This window comes from Ceratotherium simum, chromosome 3 (genome assembly GCF_057802395.1).
Source record: "Ceratotherium simum simum isolate JZ-2026a chromosome 3, ASM5780239v1, whole genome shotgun sequence".
Classification (NCBI taxonomy): Eukaryota; Metazoa; Chordata; class Mammalia; order Perissodactyla; family Rhinocerotidae; genus Ceratotherium; species Ceratotherium simum.
Window position 1 is genome coordinate 69,501,666 of NC_141902.1, and position 23,709 is coordinate 69,525,374.

The window sequence follows — 23,709 nt, forward strand, 5'->3', positions numbered from 1 at the left end:
GTTTAGGGTCCCACAGCCTGGGGGAGCTGCTCCAAGCGCAGCACCACCATTTCCTGTGTGTGACCCTGTGAAATTCTCTTGGCCTCTCTGGGTCCGAGCTTCCTTCTCCGTATGAGAGAAAGGAAGTGTGAGGATGAAATGAGATCACATGTAAACAGTTTCCCTTGGAGGGGTTTGATGAATCTTAGTTCCCTTAGCTTTAGGTAAAAAATGTGAACCTGGAATTGTATTTTGAATTATTAGGGGAAGTCAATATTCAAAAGAATTTCTTGGTAAAGTGAAGAAACCCCTTAACCACCATTTTAGTGACAACATTTCCAGGTGCAAGTTAGGGCAGGGAGGACTCAGACGTGAGCAGGAAAGGTGCCTGGGGAGGAGGACCTGCATCCAAGGCTCCCAGGATCCCTTCTGTGCTCTCCCCTTGCCTGGCTCTCCAGCCCCTGAGCTGAGGCTGATCCCTGGCCTGAGCCCATCAGAACACCCCAAACCCTGAGAAGGCCCAAATCTTACACCAGGGGAGGGTATTTTCATCCCTGATCACAAATAATACATTTGCAGGACTGTTTTGCAGCTCTGGAGGCCACCTGCCCCCATAATGTCCCTGGGAGGAAGGCTCCCACTTGATAGCTAGCAAAACCAAGGCCCAGAAAGCTTAAGTATTAGGTGACACAGCCAGCCTTCTATACAGTACCCTGCCTGGGTGATGGCCGGTGCTCCCATCTCCACTAACATCACCTGCCCATCATTCGCTACCATCTCCAAGGCTTAGGTTCTGGGCTATTCTGGCCCGAGTCCTGGACTTCTCATCAGGGACCTAGTAGGCTGGGCAGTCCAGCAGGAAAGTCCCAGGCCTCTGGCTTGAAGCCTAGCTCTGTCCTTTATTAATAATGTGCCTTTGGAGAACTTTCCTGGGTCTTAGGTTCTTCATCCATAAAACAGGAAAGGCATAAGACAGGGGTTGCTGTGAGGACTGCGGAGACAGTGCATGCAAAGCACGCCAGTGGCCCACAGGCATGAAACGGGTACAACTCATGAAGGTCATTTCGAAGTCAGGTCAAGGCAGCTTGACTAAACGGTTTCTCCTGGGCTCAGAAAGGTAGTCCTGGGGGCACGGATCTGAGGGTCTCCCTCTCTCCCCCCGCAATCTTGGACAGATGAGAGGGCGCAGCCCTGCAAGGAGACGTGCTCCGCCTCCGGGAAGCTCTGCGCAAAGCCCAGGGGTGGGGGTGCGGGGGAGGTGAGGGGGCTCGGCGCGCTGGGGCTGCGGGAGGCCGCGGGCGGGCTCACCTTGTGAGGGCTGCAGCTCGTCCACTACGCTCTCGGCCGCGGTCTCCTCCGCCCACGTGCCGGCCTCCACCACCTTGTAGCGGCTGCGCGGCTGGCTGAGCACGTGGGGGGCCTGCAGCGCCGCCTCGCGCTCCGCCGCCAGGTCCAGGTCCTGCTGCGCCAGGTGCGCCCGCAGCTGTCGGATCTCAAACTGCAAGAGCGAGAGGGGTGGTAGGCTGCGCGGAGGCCTGGACTGGCCTGACCCGACGACTGGGGCACTTTGCTCATAGAGGGGGGTGGGCGGGAGGAATGGGCTGTGCATCCAAGGGCTGGACGGGGCGTTCCTTACAAGTCTCTCAACACTAATCGCAAGAGCCTCTGATGTTTATGGCGCCTTTTCCAAGTAATAAAATGTGTTCCTGTGTCTCATCTCTGATACTGTGTAGTCTGGCCCCATTTTGAGGACAAGATGGCCATGAGAAGAAATACGACTGTGGTTTGCGGGAAGAGCACTGGAGGAGGAGTCAGGAAAACCAGGTTTGAATCCAGTTCTAGCTACTTGCCTAAATGTGAGACCCAAGAGGTGCTTGTCCAAGTGAGAGCCTTATTCAGGTGCTTATACTGTGATGAATGGGAGACAGGAAACGCTGGACATCCAGGGCCAGCCTGCCTTGGGAGCCCATCCTGGCATCATGTGCTTGCTGGACTCTCCACTGGTCTGTCTGTCTTCCAGCAACACCCACTTCCCTCTTCTAGGAGGTGTTCTGATGGCGGTGGATGCTCCCGGTCAGACAGGACTGGGTTCTAGTCCCAGCCTTGCCGCTTACTGGCCATGTGGCCTGGGTTTCCTTATCTGTAAAATGGGGCTTTTCATCCCACAGAGCTCTTTGGAGGACTTGGGTGCTTCATAAGGGCTTTGTAAAAAGCTGCACACATTTGGATTTTAGTTTAATTTTTTGTTGGGGAAAGCTTCTTGGGCTTCCAGGTGCCTCTTGAGTTTGTGGCTGAGATGGCTATTCACACCCTGGGGCCCCCCTGGGCCATCTAGTCAGAGGCAAGGTTTGGGTCTGACATTGAAGGAACCAGCTGTGGGCTCAGCAGGCAGGAGAGCCTTCACTGCCACCTAGTGTTCCAAGCACACATTGCATCTTTTCTGCACAACCTCCTGTCAAACCCCCAGAGGCCTGATGCAGGTGTTGGGGAGAGGGTCCCAGGGAGGCTCAGGACCTGGGCTCCCTACCTAGGAGATTACCTACTTGCACATGAAGCCCAGTCTCTGGCCCTGACCCCTTCCTGCAATGTCACACTCACACCTCCAACTGCCTCCCTGACAGCAACATGGAATTAGGTCACAGGAGTCACAAACTCAACCTGGTCAAAACAGGACTCTTCTCTGTATCCCCAAACCTGCTGCTCAGGTGTTTTCATCTCATTGTCGCTGGAGCCAGGAATGGAATTACGTTCCTGCTTCCGTGCTTTCCCTCACGCCACCATCCAATCTGCCCCCAAGTCCAGCTCCACCTCCAAGTGCCACCCCCAGCCTGCCCACCTCCCTCCAGCTCCACTGCCCCCCTCACCTGCAGCTTCTACAGCCCTCTACCGTCCATGCTCCAGTGGAGTCAGAGGGATCCTCTCAAACCTAGATCAGATCATGTCACTCCCTCGTCCATAAACCTCACTTGGGAGAAAACCCAAACTCCTTCCCCTTGGCTTACAAAGCAGGTGCATGATCTGGCGCTGCCTACCTGGCCCACTTCATCACATCCTTTCTTCCTTTACCTCCCCCTGTGACACGGGCCTTCTCATAGTTCTTTAAATACACTAAGTGTGTGTTAGTCTCAGGGCCACTTCCCCAGCTGTGCCCTCTGCTCCCAGATCACATGGCTGGCTCCCCCTTAATGGGCTTTCCCTGACCTGCCACCTAAGGCAGCCACCCAGGCAGTCCATCACATCAGCCTTTTTGAATTCTTTGCATTGCACTTAGCACCTTCTGATATTTCTGTTTCTTTATTTTAATGTTTTATTTTTTTTCTTTTGATGAAAGTAAAACATACAATTAAAGCATTCACTAACACTGGGGTGGCCGGACAGGAAACTGGCATCAGGGCAACTTTCCAATGTCAGCGTCCACAGGTTTTATCTCGGGGATCACTCAGCTTTTCAGAGTTCGTCAGCCTTCTACCTGAGGACACACCTCTGGCTGCCTCTGTGCTGGCAGCAGGGCGGGGGAATGGGGCAGAGGGTCCCGCCATTAGATGGAAGCACTTTCACTTAATCCTCGTTTTCAGCCCTGCACCTTTCCCCAAGCCCCTGCCTAACCCATGCTCACCTGCAGAGCCCTCTAGTTCAATTTCTCCAGAGGACGAACCTCTTGACTCTTGTAGGGTGGGGGAGCATGGTCTCCTGGCTGTGTAGGATTTGGGAGGGGGCCCACAAGGTTCAAATATTATGTGTACAGACTTTTTCATTTTTTGTGGGTTTTTTTTTGTGCGGAAGATTAGCCCTAAGCTAACATCCATTGCCAATCCTCCTCTTTTTGCTGAGGAAGATTGGCCCTGGGCTAATATCCGTGCCCATCTTTCCTCTACTTTATATGGGACGCCGCCACAGCATGGCTTGACAAGTGGTGTGTCAGTCCATGCCCGGGATCGGAACCTGTGAACCCCAGGTCACCAAAGCAGAGTGTGCGAACTTAACCACTACGCCACCGGCCGGCCCCATGTATAGAGACTTTTACCCCTCCCCTGGGGTCAGCTTCACACTCACCCACTTCCTCCCAAACTCTCAGGGGTTCTAAGGGGAGAATAAACCCATTTCCCTCACTGTCCTCTGTGGGCACTTAAGTTATAAATTCCCCACTCTGCTAGATCAGTTACCACTTTCTCATCCAATCTTCATTTTCCCCAAATCCACTGAAATCTTTATCTTCTTTGTTCTGATGGACGGGACTTAAAGAGAGTTTCCTAATTCTTATGTGTTTATGATTTTTTTCTTTACTATCATTTTAGTGGAGTTTGGGGAAGATCAGATCAAACACGTGTGGTCACTCCCCATTTTCTTTAAGATCTGCCTATTGGTTTTCCTCTCCCTTACCCGCAGTGATGTGCTGGTAAAAAAATAAAGAGGCCTGATTTGTAGTGTGTGCTAATCTCTGTGGTGTAAATACTCCCACCATGGCCGATTTCAAATTACCAACACCATGTCATGCAGAATTGGGAAGAAATATGCACAGCTGGCTCTCGCAAGCCGGCGAGAGTTCCAGCACACCACTGCTACCCTTCACCACCCAACAGAATATGATCTCTGTAAGAGCAGAGATCTTGACTGTTTTGTTGCCTGGTACACAGGAGGCACTCAATAAATATTGTTGAATGAATGAATAAATGAATGAATGAAACTAGTCAGCTTTGCTCAATTCTGTGGTTTCAAACTGAACCCTAACTCCAGCCACAAACTGAGCCCCAGCCCTAGCCCAACGCTGAGACAAAGCCTGAGCCCCAATGCTGAGCCCCGACCCTGGTCACACACATAGTCCTGACCCTGCTCACACACTGAGCCCCGTCCCTGGTCACACACATAGTCCTGACCCTGCTCACACACTGAGCCCCGTCCCTGCTCACACACAGAGTCCTGACCCTGGCTACACACTGAGCCCTGACTCTGGTCTCACACTAGGCTTGGACCTCAACAACCCAGTACTCAAATGGAGCCACTGGTCTCAGAGGGTGAGAAAGCAAGGCTGGCTTATTACATGGTGGCCTTTTGTGCAGGGGGAGAGGGTCTGAGCCACCCCTTTGACAGCACGGTCTCAGAGGTCATGGAGGGCCCATGAGGCAACCCTCCTAAGTTCTGCTGGGGCTGAAAGCCCCTCCTTCCCAGGCTGATCTGAACTTCCCATGGGCACACCGAGCTGACTTTCTCCAAGGTTGCTCATCACGGCCGGCAGGCCCAGCTAATGGCCTCCTAGGCCATTCTGAACAGATGCATTATTGATAACTTGTAATTGATACAGAGCTGCCCGTGAGTGTTCCACTGGAATTCAGGCCAGACAGCCAGAGGCCAGGGCTTGCCCAGCCCCAAGCCCACATGTGTAGACACAGGCATGTACACTGAAACAAGTTTTAGGCTAGAGATATGAACCCCAAGCATGTGGCGAATTCACTCATTCATTCATTCACTAAGAAGTCAGGTAAAGTGTGGTGAGGCCTATGTTAAAATTGTTATGTGTTTTGGAATGAAAATGCCTCTCTCAGCCTGGAAGCGAGTCCTGGGTGGCCCCAGTAAGGGGGGCTGTCTGCTGCACTGCAGGGAACAAATCTCCCGTGAGAGTCCCAAGGGCTGGCTCTGGGTGGCACCTGTGGCAGAAGAGGCATGGTATGTCCTAGAGACAGAGGACTGGTAGATAAAAAGGGCTGGGGAGTTCGGCAGGGGCCATAGCAGGCAAAGCCACAGTAAGATGTTTTAAGGACTTCAGCCTTTATCTAAAGAGCTACAAGAAATCATTGAAATCTTTTGACCAGAAAGGTGGAGAGATGGAGGTGGCAGTGCGGTGAGTCAATGAGCATTTTGAAAGGACCTTGCTGACAGCAGAGTGGAGAATGGCCTGGACGGGGATGGGCCAGGGTGGGTATGGGAACATGAGCTGCGAGTGGTCCAGGCCAGAGATGACCAGAATTTGGCTAGGGTGGAGACAGTACAGATGGAGATAAGAGAACTATTTAGGAGGTAAAAGAGTCAGCATGGGCATGATTGGAATGGGGCTGAGGGAGAGGCAACCTGCTTTGGGGACAAATTTTTACAAGCTTCATACCCAGAGGGTGTGGGGTGGCTGCATGCTCTGAGCCCTTGCCCTGAGGAGGAATGACTGACTCCTTACAGGGGAGCTGCAGATGGGCTAATGGCTCTTAGCTCTGGTCATTGGCTGTGACAGCCTGGGGGCTGTCAGGACATACTAGCTGGGACTCTCAGAGCCTGGCTCCTGATTTGCCTCTACTGAACATGGCCACATGTGCTTCCCCAGTTGACTGAAGGGTTGTCAAGGGGTCCTAGGACATCAGGGCCTCATTAATCAGATGGGTGAACTGAGGCCCCGAGGTAGGAGGATAATTCTGTGCTGGGGGACAGGGTTGGGGAGAGGTTAGGACCAGATGGTGCATCAGAAGCAAAGTTGGGCCCAGAACCTTCCAGCCCCACAGACCTTGTGTCAGGGAACTTGCAGCCTTATGGGCGAGATGGAAGTGACTCAGCTCAAACAGAATACAGGGGAGCTTGATGGTGGCAAGGGACAGGAAAGAGCAGGAAGCCTCCACACAGGGAAGAAGCAAGGGCTAGGGGCAGGAGCCTGTGTTCTTGGCCCATCACCACTCCCTCACTCTGACTTTGGGTAAATCTCTTTTCCTCTTTGGGCCTCGGTTTCACTGTGTGTTCAATAAGGCAAATGGACTAGATGAATTCTGAGTCTATGACAAGCTCTGTACTAGCTCTGGGACCCTAGCTGGGAGAGAACAAGGTACAAGTGCCAGTGAACCCTTGGTGCTGTCTGGAGGGCCATCCCTTGCTCCCTGCTGAAATGCCCCATTCCCAGAGGGCTGACTCTTTAGAGAAAGATAACATAATCCAGAACCACTAAAATGCATCATCAACAATGTGTAACACACAATAAGAATTACTCTTCATGCAAATAAGCAGGAAAGAGTGATCGAGTATCAAGACATAAAGCAGTTAAGGAGCAGGCAGGCCCCGTGGCTCAGCGGTTAAGTGCGGGCACTCCGCTACTGGCGGCCCGGGTTCAGATCCCGGGCTCGGATCCCGGGCGCGCACCGACGCACCGCTTCTCCGGCCATGCTGAGGCGGCGTCCCACATACAGCAACTAGAAGGATGTGCAGCTATGACATACAACTATCTACTGGGGCTTTGGGGGAAAATTAAATAAATTTTAAAAAAAAATTAAAAAAAAAAAGCAGTTAAGAAGCTGCTTAGAATTTGCATAGAAGCTGATCTATGTAAATATTTAACAGACAAGGACTTCAGAATAACTGTGATTAATATGTTAAAGAAAGTAGGGGGAAAGATGGACAGAATGGATGTAGCATTTCAGTGGAGAAATAGAACCTATAAAAGGAATCAAATGAACTTTTAAAACCTTAATATACAATATCTGAAATTAAGTACTCAGATGGATGGTTTTAACAGCAGACTGGAAATCGTAGAAGATAGAGATGTTGAACCTGAGGAAAAGTCTATAGAAAATATCAAAACTTATGGCCAGAGAAAGAAAAAAGAGAGGGAATAGGGGAACAGAATAGGGTGTAAGAGAGGTGTGAGACATGATCAAAAGGTCTAACATATGCAATTAGAGCACCAGAAGGAGAAGAATGAAAGGACGGGACAAGAAATAAATAAAGAAATCACAGCCAAGAACTTTCCAAATCTGATGAAAACATCAACCTGCAAATTCAAGAAACCCAGAGAGTCCTAAGCAGGATAAATACAAAAACCCCACATCTAGACACCCCATAGTCAAACTGCTAAAAACAGCTAAGGAGAAATGCCCATAGCACCAAGGCTCTCCAGGGCTCACGTGGGCCTGGGCCTCTGGGAGGGAAGGTGTCTGGTAGCTTTGATGATAAAATGAAGCAAATTTTCTACTCGCAAACTGGCTTAGTGGAATAACAACAAAAAAAGACCATCCTGTGACTTGGGAAGAATGAAAATGCAATCACAGCCCTACTTAATGCACATCATTAGCTAAGTATTTCTAATCAGATAACCTGCCCAGATCAGCTGGGATCCATAGGGAAGCCCTCATGCATTACCGGAGTGAGTCAGGCCCCTTCCATTGGGCTGGGCTTTTAATGCATGCCCAGGCGGGGCGGACCCCCTAGGGGGGCAGGGCGGACACACCCAGGCATCTCTGCCTTTAATGGTCTGGTTTGTGGAGTACAATTGACATGGCCTTGGCCTGATCAATGCACACTTTGGCCAGAAGCTTGATGGTATCTAATGCAATAGCAATAATTTTCTTCTATCCTATTAGTGCTGTCTGCACAGCCTGCCCTGCCTTCAAACCCATCTGCTACTGGGATGGCATCCAATGTTTATTTCCATTAGTTTCACCATTGTTGGTAACAATAAAAATCAGGAGACAGTTGCAAACTAATGATTTAGGAGCAGGGTGAAGCTGAATTCGACCTTGGCCCCTTTCCACCCACTGTGAAGATGACTGGTAGTTGGCCATAAATTTAAATTATGGCAAAAGGATAACATAAGTTATTCCTCTGATGGCTAATTTTATCAGCTAAATAGGCTTGTCATTAAAGCTATCGGCTGTTTTACAAATCACTTCCCATGTTGAAAAAAAAAGAAACAACACTTCACTTCCCACAGTGGAGACCTTGAATAATCCAGGTAACAAAGGCTATTTGTGCTCAGCTGAGGACTTCTGGACTCTGCAGGAAAAGACGGGGTTCTCTGGAATGAGCCACCATCAGGCGCTACCCCAGAGATGGGTGGAACCCCCTTCCTGTTGTGCCTGACTGACTGAAGGGGCTGTTGGCAATCAGGGTCATGGAAGCCCTTCTCTGAGCTGCCGGTCCAGTCTCAAAGGCAAGCGATTAGTGCAGAGCCATAGGCATTCTCTCAGGGGCGCTGAGCACCAGGGAGCCGTGGGGTCCAGAGCAAGGTCCACATGCGGGAGATGGGCCCCGGTTCCCAATCAGGCCTCCCACCACCTGACAAGTGGGCCAGGACCCCTGCACATGAAAGACAGCAGAGTGGACAGAGGGGGAGGGGCAGGACACCGCCCCTCCCCCCACCGCCTGCCTCCTCCAGAAAGGCCTACTGCTTGGGGTCAAGGTTGTCATCTTGTTTCTTCAGGAAACAGGCCAGGGAGACTTGCATTCACCCAGGGAGGATTAATAAATGTGATTGTGCCTCTTGCTGTTGGGAAGCGGGGAAAGGGTAGAACACTGTGAGCCCACTGGCCTCGTTTTATGGATTAGGTGACTTCTTGTGCACGCAGACCACTTCTCTCAGCATCTGGTGCCTTAGGTGTGACTGTGTAGCCGAGTCCCTCCTACGAAATGGGGGCAGAAGTGATGTCACCGCTTTCACGGCTGGCCAATAAAAACCTTCTGTGCACAATTCTCCGCTCTCCCTTTCTTATCCTCTGGCCGAAGAGAGAAAAACTCCAAGGACTTAGAATAAGAAGGAGCCACAAAATGGGAGGAGCCTGCAGCCAGAACGACCGTGGACGGAGTGTCCCTTCACTTCCTGCCCCCCTGCAGCCTGTGGCGGGCTGTGATGTGAGTGACAAACACTCCTCCTGTGTTAGGCACTGAGATTTCGGCACTATTTTGATGTAGCAGCCCGTGTTACTCATCCTGACGGTGACTTGTATAGACACCCTATTTCTGGCATCGGAAAATGGACACTGAAGCCCTGAGTTCCATTTCTAGCCCTTCCGTGACAAACTGTGAGGCACTGGGCAATAGCTTTTCTCAGCCTCAGTCGTTCTACCTACAAAAGGATTAATAACACCTAGCCTACCAACTTTGACCATCAAAGTCAAAATGAGCTAAAATATATGACAGTGCATTTGTAAGTGGTCACCATTATACAGATGATTTAGTGTTATTTTTATTCTCTCTCTCTCATGTAACTTGATTTAATTGGATCCTCACAGCATCCTTGTGATGTAAACCTCGTTTCCTCCATTTCTCCAATGAGGAACCTGAGGCCTAGGGATTAAGCGGGAGACAACTGGTCTTTGGTGGAGCTGAGGTTAGAATCCTGTTTGCCAGCTCCCTGTGTAAGAGGACTTCCTCCACCCTCCAAGCTGCCCCCACACAGGACTCCTCTTTCAGGGACGGATGCTTGCCCAAGGTCTAAGGCTGCCCTAAGGGGCTCAAGAGTTCCTGTGGCCCCCTTGCAGGCTGGGCCTCAAGTCACCCTAGTTTGAGCCCCACATCCCTCCGTGTTTTGCCAATGGTCTCAGTGTAAAGGGCTCTGAGGAAGAATGTAACTTCCCTCCGTCCTTCCCACAGGACCCAGCAGAGAAGAGAAACAAACTTCAACGGTGAGCCAGATTGGCTGTTATTTTGGGCCAAAGGCTGTTGCAAGGCTTACAGGGCAAAGAGCAGGTACAATGGGGACTTCAGAAAACGTTTCAGAATTAGAGCAAGATCCTGGGCACAGATGTACATAAAATCTCAGAAGTGGTTGCATAAGATGAGTCAGAAGAAGATATCATTGCATTGATTTAAACACAGTATCTCAAATAGCTTTGATTTCTGAAGCAGCCAGTACACAGAGAGAGAGAAAAAGTTCACATCATCTCCCTGAAGGACAGTAACTAGCCTTCCGCTTCTGGAATCCATGTGTACCAGCGAGATTAACTCCTAAGAAAATTCTGGCTGGGATTCAGACAGATAGCAAAATAAAAGTGAACGGAAAGGGGCTGGCCCCGTGGCTTAGCGGTTAAGTGCGCGCGCTCCGCTACTGGCGGCCCGGGTTCAGATCCCGGGCGCGCACCGACGCACCGCTTCTCCGGCCGTGCTGAGGCCGCGTCCCACGTACAGCAGCTGGAAGGATGTGCAACTATGACATGCAACTATCTACTGGGGCTTTGGGGAAAAAAAAAGGAGGAAGATTGGCAATAGATGTTAGCTCAGAGCCGGTCTTCCTCAGCAAAAAGAGGAGGATTAGCACGGATGTTAGCTCAGGGCTGATCTTCCTCACAAAAAAAAAAAAAAAAAAGTGAACGGGAAGAACTTCCAGCTGAAGGACTGTTGGATTCGGGGGTCTGAGGCTATAGGCTTGTATCACAGGAGTGAGCAGCCTGGAAGTAGGCCACAGAAGGCGAGCAGGGCTTAGGAAAGGTAAGACTGACTAACAGAATGTCCTGCTCCCCTACTGCCTCCTCTAGGCTCCTCCTTCCAGAGGAATCAGTTAAGGGTGAGGTGTGCCCAACAGTCAGAAGAGAGGATGAGAATGAAGGAAGCACTGACTCCTATCTCCCTGTAAAGACCAGAAGCCCAGAGTGGTCCAGGCGGGGAAAGTACTGGAATGGGCCATAAGAGACCCTTTTCCATCCCAATCTCCTAACTGCTGTGCGATGTTGCACACTCCTCTCCCCTTCTCTGGGCCTCAGATACCTCCATCTGCCAAATTCAGGATTGGGCCAGAGATGCCCTCCAAGGGGCCTTTCATCTGTAACGTAAGGTGCTTCTGGGGCATCTTGGGTGTGGGCTGTGGTAAGAAACGAGCTGCCACGTGGCACAGAAGATGACGTATACAAGATATTCATGCAAGAAGCTGGCAAACCATGTCACCCGACAATCTCCACAAGGTCCCGCTAAGAGGCCTTTTAAGTTTTCTAAAAAGCCAAAGATGAATAAAAAAGATCAACTTTACAGTGTAGAGATCTGACAAATACTACCTCAGCCAGGTGATCGAGGTCAACACCAACAGTGATAAATCATCCATGTGCCCTTGATATGACGTTATGAGAATGGCACCTTACCTCAGAGGTCTTCCTCCCAAAAACCCATAATGCAGTATAACCATGAGAAAAATATCAGATAAATCCCTATAGAGGGGATCCTACAAAACCTGACCAGTACTCCTCAAAACTGTCCAAGTCATCAAAACCAAGGAAAATCTGAGGAACTTTTATAGCCAAGAGAAGGCTAAGGAGACATGATGACTAATTGTGGTGTCCTTGATGGGGTCTTGGAACAGACAAAGGACCTTAGATAAAAACTAAGGAAACCTGAACAATGTATGGGCTTCAATAATAACACATCAGTATTTGTTCATTAATTGTAACAAATGCATGATACTCATGTAAAATGTTAATAACAGAGGAAACTGGGTGTGGGGTCTATGGGAACTCTGTACTATCCTCACAATTTTCTATAAATCTAAAACTGTTCTAAAAAAATAAAGTTTATTTTAAAAAGGATCTAACATGAGTGAAGTCTTGGCAAATACTTATACAAATACATCTCAAGGAGAGAGCAAGGTGAATGCAAAGTGGGTATTTCATTTAAACTGAGATTCTACACATTTCATTTTGGAACTTTGGCAAGTTTCAATTTTTTAGGTAACGTATATGAATTCAGTTTGGAAACTGCTTCATTAAACTCTGAGAATTCCAGCAAGAAGAGAGAAAGCAAGAGTTTGTGACAAAGATGACTAGAACGACCTGGAATGGGGTTGGTGGGGGGTGGGCAGCAGCAAGAGACACCGCCATTAGGACAGCGGGGTGGAGCTGGCTCTGTGCCTACGGGAGACAGCTGCACCCAGGCTGTGGCTTAAAGATACCCTGGTGCATATTCTGTCAGTGTTTTCATTGAGCGCTGAGAAGTGACATGGGTAGAAAAATGACGTAGAACATGACCCTAAGCAAGGTGGTCTGGGAAAGAACAGTGTTCACAATCAGGACACCTGGACCTATTTCTGGCTCTGAAAGCCCTCAATTAGCCGTGTGCTCTTGGGCAAGTCACCACTTCTCAATTTTCTCATCTGTAAAGTGGGTGTATGTCGGGGAGAGGTGTTGGCCTGGCCAGGGTTAGCTCTCATGTAGTCAGCATTTATCATGTGCCAGGCTTTAGGCAATCTCACAACCATCCTTCAAGGATTTTATTACTATCCCCATTTCTCAGATTAGGAAAACCGAGAGGCCCACAGAGGTCCCATCAGCGCCCAAAGTCTCAAGGCCAGTACGTGGCCGAGCTGCCTCTGTACTCAGGTCTGCTCCTCAAGTCTATTCTTCACCATTCCAGGCGCTCTTCTCTCAAAGGGCCTGGCCATCCTAACACTCCACGAGCTGGCCTCTCGTTTCTTTAAGGTATGTGTTGCCCAGTCAAGTCTCAAACCCGGTCTTAAAACACAGCTGAAAATGAGGTATCTTTTGCTCCGGCCTGTGGAGGGGGCACCGCCGAGCGCTGGGAGAGCAGCATTCCCGGTTTCTCTGCAGCAGCCCGAGAGCACTGCTCTTACCAGGCCCGCTCCCACCTTCCCGGCGGGCCTGCTGGGGTTGCAGCCCGTCTGGCCCTTCTTGCTGTCTTAACTAAGATGACAGGCTTCAGGTGTTTTTTAAATTAAAATGGTTTGTTTCTGTTCATCTCTTTTCCAGATGTCACTACCCAGAGGGAACCTGTCTTTATTTATTGGCTCTTTCCTGTGCAGAATCCAAGGGAGTCTCCCTCCAGCCGAGATCCCCGGGAAGGAGGCCACATGTGGCGGGTGATTTGAACCAGGACAGCAGAACGTGGGGTCCCAGGGGCTGAGGACAGGGGTCACGGTGGAAACCGTGGCAGTGGGGTTGCCATCAGGGTTTTCTCCTGGCCACATGGCACATGTGCTGTTAATGTGAGGCCTGCCGGAGGGTCAGCTTGCTGTGAATTTATGAAGGGCGGATGCGCCACTGCGTCTGTGTCTTTCGCGTGGCCAAGTGCAGCAGAGTAGAGCGTTCGTTTTCCTACCAGACAGCAGATGGAGAGCTGCCTGACCAAGCTGCAGCCAGGTCCTGGATGACACCCAGAACTTTCCTCTCCCCCGTGCCCCTACACCTCCCTCTGACCAAACCCAGGCCTGTCTCCCCTGGGTGGTTGCTACGGCCTCTCCACCCAGGCTTCCTGTCTCCACTCCTGCCCTCTCCCATCCATCCTCCAATGGCAGCCAAAAAGATCTATCAAAAACTCAAATTTGAGCCGACTCCCCACCCCTGCTTCTAACACTCCAGGCTGCCTCTTTCCCAACATCATGAAGCCCCAACTCCCTGATCAGCCCTGCAGGCCCTTCCCAAGCCTGCCCCAAATCCTCCCGCCTCCTCCCTCTGCTCACACCCTGAATGCCTCGAGCTCCCCCAGCACAACACCCACTCTGCCTCACCTTCCCCTCTGCCTGGCACCCTTCTCCAAGAGGCCCTGCGCAACATCAGAGACTCTGGAAACCCGTCCACACCCCGCTCACCTCAGTCATGCAGAGCCCCTGCACATGTCCCTGCTGAAGCACGCATTGCACCAGACTGCCGCTGTCTGTTTACGGGCCTGCCAAACTCCCTGAGTCACCCAAAGCCTCGTGAGGGGAGGGGCCGAGTCCTGTCCACTGTTGTCCCCAGGGCCCAGCACAGGCTGGGCACAGAGCAGGCACTCGACGGTGCTGGCTGAACAGATGCGTGGGTGAGAATGAAGCTGACGCCAACTGCTCAGGGGCTGGAACATTTGTCTTCCCAGTCTAGGACCCCGTATAGAATGCCCCACTCCCAGGATCCCTTGGACAATGTGTTCCTGAGGTCTGTGTCCCCTGATCACTCATAAGCATTTTGTGCTGAAAGGAAAGGCCATGGTGTTCCCAAAGTAGATAAAAAGATTTGGTCCTGACAGACATTCCAAGGGGATGATTTTGAAGACGCTGCATGCCTGTTCCTGTGGGGACATTTCCAGGGATCAGTTTGTGGTTACATTCCACAGACTTCCCACCCACTCCAGCTCCTCCTCCAGGTACGAGAGGTTGAGGTTGAGGAACCAGGAGACCCACAACGTACAGGGCACTGGGCCGGGGCAAACATGAGTCAGACAAGACCTGCCCTCGGGGAGCGTCCAGTTTGGTGGGAGAAGCAGCCCCACCCACTTCGGGTGCAAATAACCACGGCCTGAGGCAGTGAGTGTCCAGTGCCCTGTAGAGGCCGACAGTGAGGGCTGTGGGACTGAGCGGGGGAGGTCCATTCTCCCACACACATTCCTACCACCTTGCTAGCTGGTCCCCTGTGTGGCATTTCCCCCTTGCACACCTGGTACCAGAACATTCCCTGCACTCCAGGCTGTGTTTCTACAGAGGTTTGCAGCCTTGCTGCAGGACTGCTGTCCTCCCACCTCCTGAGCACCCCAGTCCCCCTCCCCTAAACTCCTATCAAAGGGGCTATCTGTCCCACTCACATGGGAGCAGCCCCCTCATCTTACGGATGAAGGAACTGAGGGCAAAGAAGTGGCACAACTTGGCTGAAGTCCCGGGGGAGGGAGCAGGGGGCTGGGCCTCGAGGGCAGGCCTCTGGATTCCCCGACAGTCCCTCACCTGGCCCACCTGCCCCTCCCCCTTGGCTCTGCCCAATGTGGCCTCCCAGGGCCTGCCGCCTGTCTCTGAGTCTTTACCATGGCTCCTAGGGGGAGAGAGCACTGCTGACATCTCTTTGGAGTGTCTGGGGGTCCTGGGTGGTGATTGGCCCATAGGGGTGCCCAGCAACCCTCTGCAGACAGAGTTCAACTCCTGCTTTCGAGACCAGTGAGCCAAGAAGACTCTGATGAACTGAGTTGACGATTTGGGCAGTTCTGCTTGGAGAGCTGACTGGTCCCCATGGTGCAACGAAAAGAACCCCAGCCTGGGAGTCGGGGCTGAGTCTAGTCTGGGCTGGGCTGGGCTGGGCTGGGCGCCAGTGACATTAGAGACGTGTTTCCCCTTCTCTGGGCCTCAGGTTCCCCATATGTCCATCAAGGAGCTGGAGGAGCTCCCTGACCTCGGGGGGCCCTGCAGCTCTGGCATCCTGTGACTTTAGGCACCACCAGTGTCCTCGGCCCTGGACACAACTGCACAGAACTAAAAGAGGCAGCGCGTTACCCCTTGCTCCTGACAGATCTGTGTCAGTCTCTCCAGCTGCTCATCTTGGATGACCTTGGCCTTCTCGTACTGCTGGATGACCATCTCCATCTCCACCTTCACAGGCAGGACGTAAGCTGGAAGACAGAGAGCCCTGTGAAGAACATGGCAGTGGCAGGGCTGGGGCTTGGGGAGGGGCCGGTCCCAGCATCCGGCCAGCAGCAGGTTCAGGCCCAGGCACAGCTCCCAGACGATGTGTGTGTGTGGGAGGGGCAGTGAGGATGTCCAGGTACCCAACAGCATCCAGAAAGTATAGGAGGGCCAGAACCCTAACCCATGGTGACCCAGACATCTGTTAGCCTCCTTTTCAATAGTGACAGACTCTTAATTGTGGCTGTGTACACAGCTGCCTGAGATAAGGACTATATTTTCTAGTCTCTTTCACAGCTGTGGGCAGCCATGAGACCACATTCTGGACAACAGGATGCAAGTGAAGGTGTCATGCAGTAGCTTCCAGAAGGCTTTCTGAAAAGGTAGCTGGGGTTGATGAGGAAGTAGAAATATTGGAACCCTCATACATTGCTGGTGGGAATGTAAAATGGGGCAGCCTCTTCGGAAAAACAGTTTGGCAGTTCCTTAAATGGTTAAACAAAGAGTGACCACATGACCGAGCAATTCTATTCCCAGGCACCTAAGAGAAATGAAAACATACGTCCACACAAAAACACTCACTGCTGTGAGTGTTCACAGCAGTCAAAAGTGGAAACAACCGAAATGTCCATCAACTGATGAATGGATAAGTAAAATGTGGCATATCCATACAATGGAATACTATTCAACGATAAAAAGGAATAAAGTCCTAATACATGCTACAACATGGATCAACCTTGAAAACATTATGCTAAGTGAAAGAAGCCAGTCACAATAGATCACACAGCATATGATTCCATTTATATGAAATGTCCAGAAGAGGAAAATCTGTAGAGACAGAAAGTAGGTTAATGGTTGCCTAGGGCTGCAGAGGGAATGGGAGTGACTGCCAATGGGTATGGGGTTTCTTTTTGGAGTGATGAAAAAGTTCTAAACTTAGAATTTGGTGATGTTTACACAACCCTATGAATATACTAAAAACCATTGAATTGTGCACTTTAAATGGGTGAGTTTTATGATGTGTGAATTATATCTCAATAAAGATGTTTAAAAAGAAAAGGCAGCTGGGGCTTTCCTTTTGCCTCTTTATCTTTTTCCTTCCTTCCTTCTTCCTACTGGCTGAAATGAGGATGTGATGGCTGGCACTGAAGCAGCCATCTTGGACCATGGAGTGACTCTGGAAAGTAGGCAATGTGCAGCTGAGCAACAAAATAGGAGGAGCCTGGGATCTTGACTACAGCAAGCACCATATCAACCCTGCACTGCCTACCTGTGGACTTTCATGTGAGACAAATAAGCTGTTTTGTTTAAGTCACTGTTATTCTGGGTCTCTGTTACTCACAGATGACCCTACTTATAACTGATAAATACACTGAGACCCAGAGGAGAGAGCCTGGACTCTGGGTTGGAGGGCCCCATGATCTCCCAGCCAGCGGCAGCCCCCTGGACCTCTCCCTTGGGCAGTTCTCTGGGTTCTTGGAAGTTTTGAGATCAAGTCCTTACCTGACCTTGGCCTCTGCCCTTCACACTCTTCTCACACCTCTCAGAACCTAGCCCTTCTGGATTCTTCAGAAACCTTGGTCTCATGCCTCTCTTGCCACTGTATTCTAGAACTCTACACATCTCTACTCTCCAAGTCCCCTTTCCACCCACAGCCTCCCAACCTCCAGACGTTCTCTGGCTGCTGCACGGATCACGCAGAGAAGAGAAATCAGGACTTTTCTGCTTGCTTCCAAACTCAAGGGCAGCCCACGTGTTCCCGAGACCTGTCTCCAGGCCCCAGAGGCTGCCCTAAGAGGCCGCTGCCTCCTCAGATCTCTGCTGAAGCCAGTCCACACCCAAGGCGAAAGCAGCAAATTAACACCCATCCGTTCACGCAGCACATCCCTCTCATGAGATTCCCAGTGGCACAGCAACGCCTGACGTGTTAGGAAAAAGGGGGAACAGCTGGGAAGAGCGTTCACAACAGGGGCCGTCAAGATGCATCAGTGTGAGGGTGTCCAGCTGTCCACAGCTGGCAGAGGAGAGCCAGAAGGCAGTGTTCCTGCCCTGCAGGGAGCGGATGTTCTCATGGACAGAGCCAAGAACAGGGCCCTGAGCAGATGGGGAAGGGGGGACGAGCTGAGAGAGCACTGGTGGGCCTCAGGGGTCCTGGGCTCCCCTTCTGGCTCAGAGCCTGCTTTGCTGTGTGACCCTCCTTCCTGTTGGCTTCAGTTTCCCCACCTGTCAAATGAGAGGAATGGACTAGATGACCTGCCAGAGCCTTCCCAGCTTTGGCCTTCCAAGGTTGGACTCAATCACATTGCAGTTTGATGAATATTCTGGATTGGGGGCTCCCTGGTGAGATGTCAAACCCCACAGTGTTCACAGGGTGGGATGTGGGCATGGGGACCAGGGAGAGGGTGCCCAGCCCAGGGGATGAGAGACCCCATAGGCCCTCCTTCCTGCCTTGTACCCACAAGGCACATGCTGTTGGGGTATTCTTATGGCCACAATTTCTGTCATTTGTAACCAAAATTTAGGGCTGGAGTGACCTTAGGGTCTATATGCTATACGGTATATACTGTATACTTATATATATAAAACTATACAGTCTATAGTCTTAAGAGTCTATACCAGCAGTTTTAAAACTGCTCCAGAGGCCCACAAGGTCCTTAGAGATGCCTCGGGGGGAGGGGAGAGGGCAAGGAGGAGGGCTCTGGGCCCCCTCCACTCCGAGTCAACCAAAGCAGCCCCACTTTCAATCTATTTTTCACACTGGGTATATGCACAAGATTTTGTAGAAGAAAGGGCTTTGCTACCAAGGAAAAAAAAAAAAGAGAGATTGGGAATCATTGTCTGTACACTCTCCTTGTCATGCCTCACCCCTGCATGTGGCCACCTGACCTCTGGCTGCCCACACTCCAGCAGAAGCCCACCATGGAAAGGTAGACCAGCCCACACGCAGGTGGCTCTGAGCCTCGTCCAGCTGGGGTGAGGTGGGCCTCCTTGTCATGTCCTCAGAGGCCCAAGGACCACCCCTGGAGCCCAGTGAGTCGGTTCCTCCCTCTTTGCCCAGACGACTTCAGTACCCTCCACATGTCCTCGACCTCTAGGCCACCCCACCCCAGTCCCCACACCACTCTTCAGGGATGAGATTTCCAGTCTCCTCCCCACCCAGCTCTCCCTCCTCTGGGGGACACACTCTGGTCTGTCACCACTTTCTGGAAATGTACGAGCTGCCCAGGTCAGGGCACAGCTCTCGAGGTGAGGTGGCTGAGAGGGGAGGGCGGCCTCTGCCTCCGATGGCAACAGAGGCCACAATAAAGCAGAGTGGATCAGACGCTTTCTGGGAATGGAGACCCAGACGGGAGCATGTGACACTAAAGCTGACTGGAGCATGAGCTGAAACGCAGCTCAAGTCAGCAGCTCCCACAGAAACATTCTCTGGCTGTTTTCAGGTCGACAGGCTTGGGGGGCACCCATCTTGTACTGGGTGGACACAGAGGTGAGATGGACACTGCAGGGAGCAACACCTTGAGCAGTGACCTGGACAAAGTTGGTGGTGAGTCTGCAGATGCGGGGGAGCCAGTGGCAGGTGTGCATCAAACACCCAGGATGTGCAAAGCCGGTCTTCTGACCACAAGCAGGCCCTGCTGTAAGCTCTCAGGTGAAGGGTGGGCCATCCAGGCATGCAATAAATAGTCATGTGCAGGACCTCTAAACTCAAGTGTTTGCACGTGACGGCTGGGCAGCATGTGCATGGTTCCTGAACACGACATCGAATGAGCAGCGACAGGCTTGGTTCTCTCTGCCAGTAGCCTCCACCCTTCAATCCCTGAGGCTGGCAGGGCCATCCCCCGCATCACACAGTCTCTCTCCTCTCTCAGCTGATAGCCCCAGTTTCTGGAGCAGCCACCGGCCACCCTGCCAGCCTTGCTGACCCCGTTCAGACCACTCACCATCAATCACCCTCTTCACCCGCCAGATCCGGAGCATGATGATGAGGCTGATGGCGTCCCAGGGGCTCCTGGGCCCGTTGGCCACGGTGGACGCCACCATTGGGGCCAAGGACAGGATGATCACAGCCCCGTCGAACACCTGTGAGAGGAGGCGGATTTCAGCGGCCTGGGCCACCTTCCCGAATGTTCAGGAACCAGGTCAGGCAAAGCAGCTGGTGCTGGCCAACTTCTCCAGGAGGCCTGTCCCCACATCAGAATGTCACCCCCATCCCTGGCTGCCTCTCCTGACCCTCCTCAGTCTTAGGGGCCTCCCCCCTCCTAGATGTGCCCGTGAGCACCCTCTTTCCTCCAAGTGACCTCAGCCCATCTCCAGCCTTTGTTCAGGGGCCTTGGGCTGTTCCAAGCATCTGTTTCCAAGCGTCTTGTCCCCTCCTGGGATGCGGCCTGCATCCCGTGTCCTAGAGTTGCTGCTCCAGCCTCAGTGAATCCCTCACTGGCAATGGGGGCCCTTTCCCCGTGGGTAGCCCAGAGCCCGCATCTCATCTCCATCTGGTGCTGGAGCTGAGTCTCTAACCCCGCAGGGAGGCAGGCTAAGAGAGGAGGGGGCCCAGCCTAGGTGATTGAACCAGGTCCGACCTTCCGTCTGCCTGTTCCAGCCTGGCCTTGGTCTCAGACTTCCATGGGCCAGGCCCCTATGTCTGCTCCGGCACTAGGCCCAAAGAGGCTAAAAAGTGGATGCGGGGTGAGGAGGGAGCGGGCAGCAGACACTGACCACCTTGCCTTGTCCTGTGTGCACCAAGCTCCCGGTGACAGCCAGGCCTCCGCCTCCTCTCCACCCAGCGCACTGCATGCCTTTTACGGGAGGCAGAGTGGTGGGTTTGCTCGGCCAAAACCCAGGCTGAGAAGCACTTTTACAATTTCCTGCTCAGCTCTCTGACCACGGGGTCATTTTAGAGTGGATTTATTTGTTTTAAAACACATTTCGAAAGCTTTCCAAAACGATTCAAGAATAAGTTTTTAAATTTTGCAGAACTTGAAGGAGACTTTTTTAGATCATCCCTTCACTGGGAACTTTCTCAGATGGCCCCTCCCCTCCCACCCAAGAGGCACAGCTGAAGAGACTCCTGCGTCCAGTGTGGCAAGGAGCTGGCCTTTTTTGATGGTTCCCACCCTGGGATGGATGGGACAGTGACATTTTCCAGCTACTAAGATGGTTGTTTGGGGGTTAGGGGTGACATTAGTCTTTACCTCTATTTTGTTTTCAATGTAATCCCAGATCCCAAGCACCACAATCCGTAGAATAGTCTGAGGAAAAGAAGTGAGAAAAGAGGTTATGGTTATTGCTCTCCAGTCCCTGCCCCCTTGGCCTTGGGGAGAGTATTCCAGAGCTCAGAATCTGGGGCTCTGCTTCCTTGTTCAATAATGGGAAAATGACTTCCCCACTTCCTAAGTGTTTCTCAGCCCACGTGCCCTCTCCACCCCCATTTTGAGTGCCCTAGCTCAGGTCAGCGTCACCCTCTCTGCCAGCCTCTCACTTAACACCCTTCAGTGCTTCCAGTACATACAGAATATATTTCAAATCCCTTGGAACGATACTCAAGACCCTGCCTCCCTCTCCAGAGTTATCTCCTGCACCCCTGTCATGCCACAAACCACTTGTAAATCTACAAACATCCAAGCTTTCTATTGGCTTGTCTTTGCATGGGGCAAACCGCCCACTGACTCCTCTTCCCCTCAATCTCTCTTCTCTCCTTCTTATATGATACTTGGAGCTTCAGCATGGCCACTCAGCTAAAGACTACATTTCCCAGCCTTCCTTGCATCCAGGTGCGGCCATGTGACCAAGTTCTGCCCAACAGCTCATGAGCAGAAGCCCTGTGCACAACTTCCTGGTTGTATCCTTCAAGGGGTTAGGCTCTTCCTCTTTCCCTCTTCCCAAAGAGTAGAATGTGGGTGCGTAGGTGTGGTGGTGAGGCATCTTAAACTGGGGAGGGCTGAACAACAAGCTGGACACCAGCCCCAAGCTACCACATCAGCCTTAACTGCTTACCCCAGCTGTCCTTCCATGAGAGAGAAATGAACCCTGCCTTGTTTAAGCCCCTATGTTTTTGGTTTTCTTGTGATAGCAGCTTGGCCAGTGTGCTAACCAGTAGGGCCTTTTCCCCTTTCTCTACCTGTCCTTCCAGCCTCAGCTCATATGTTACCTCCGTGAAGCTTTTCCACGCTCCCCAGGCTCAGTGCTTCTTCCCTTGGTGTTCCTCTAGTCCTTGGAACGTCACCCTCCCACAGTACCTTGTGGTGATGACCTGCCTGAGGCTCCAATTAAGGCTCAAGAGATAGTGCCTGATTTCTCTCCTTTACCCCTAATCCCTGGCATAGAGTAGATGCTGAGAGATTACACATTGCGAATGCATGAATGACTAACCCCTTAAAACCTTCAGTAACTCACTCCAGTGCTGCTGCCTTCAGGAGCAGTTTCCTCACCAAGAGTACAGTCACGCATCACTTAATGACAGAGATACTTTCTGAGAAATGCCTCGTTAGGTGATTTCGTTGTTGTGTGAACATCACAGAGTACTTACACAAACCTAGATGATATAGCCTACTACACACCTAGGCTATACGGTACTAATCCAATGGGACCGCTGTTGTATATGCGGTCCGTCATTGACAGAACCGTCCTTATATGGCTCATGACTGTACATCTTTCTCCAAAGAGGATACTTAAAAGCTGGTCTCATATGATCCTGGCACATTTGTCTGTAGGCCTGTCCTTGAACCAAGATGACTAATCCACAGTAATTCACACCAGATGGCGTCCCTTCTCCCACATGCCTGTAGTACAGGCCAGACATCTGAACTCAGCGAAACTGCAGAAAGCTCATGGATCTCCACCCACACTTGTTACGCCACAAAAAGGCTTGGCTGATAAAATTCACCTCTTCCTTATAAAAGAGTATGCTGATTTCCTTGAGAGGCTGAGAAAATGGGATGCTGGCGGCAGCCAGTTATGTCACCATCTTTGAGAACAGAGAGGGACATGTTCTGGGTTGGGAGACCTGCAAGACAGCTCTAAGCGGGTAGAGAGATATCTGGGTTGGGATGCAAGATATCTTGAGGTCACAGCTCAGTAATGGGCTGGTTATGTGGCCTTAGGCAAGTCAAATCCCCTCTCTGGGCTTCAGTTTCCTCTTCTGCCCGAGAGATGGGTTAGATGATATGACTCTTCCAATTCTTTATGAGACTAACATCTGACATCTAGTATATACCAATAAGCACCAGCCCCTGGGCTGGTCCTCCTCAGATGTGATTCTCATTGTACGGAGAGGAAGCTGAACCTCAGAGAGGTTAAGGAAGCTGCCCAAGGTCACTCAGACATTAGGTGGCGAAGCTGGCATTTGGACCTAGGTTTTTGACTCTGTGTAGTGTACTCAAGCTGTGTAAGAACATCCATAGTGTGCTGGTTTCTTTTGTTGCTGTTCACTCCCTCTAATTGTACTGACCTTGAAACTCGGTGTTTGTCTCCTCTGAAATGTTACACCAGCCACATCCACCCCAAACTCCCAATTCTGGGGCTCCCAGAGCAAAAAGTCCAGGCTAAGACAGAGGGAACAGGGCCTGGGCCGAGTAAGATTTCTCCTGCTGCTGCTTCCCCTTCTCCTTCTATTAAAATCATGCTAAAATACACACAACATGAAATTTACCATTTAAAAAAGCGTACTGTGGCATTAAGTACGTTCACATTGTCGTGCA

General features: G+C 51.4%; 1 protein-coding gene across 2 annotated transcripts in view; it reads right to left on the reverse strand.

The window, feature by feature from the left end:
• The window catches only part of TMEM266 (transmembrane protein 266), a 117,768-nt gene that overhangs the window by 14,435 nt on the left and 79,624 nt on the right, over positions 1 to 23,709 (reverse strand). For both annotated transcript variants that reach the window (XM_087428761.1, XM_004421856.3), the window contains 4 exons: positions 21,205 to 21,261; positions 19,957 to 20,095; positions 15,887 to 16,002; positions 1,288 to 1,477 (listed from right to left, as the gene is read on the reverse strand). In XM_087428761.1, coding sequence (XP_087284887.1) covers positions 1,288 to 1,477; positions 15,887 to 16,002; positions 19,957 to 20,095; positions 21,205 to 21,261 — 502 coding nt within the window. The remainder of the gene's footprint in view (positions 1 to 1,287; positions 1,478 to 15,886; positions 16,003 to 19,956; positions 20,096 to 21,204; positions 21,262 to 23,709) is intronic.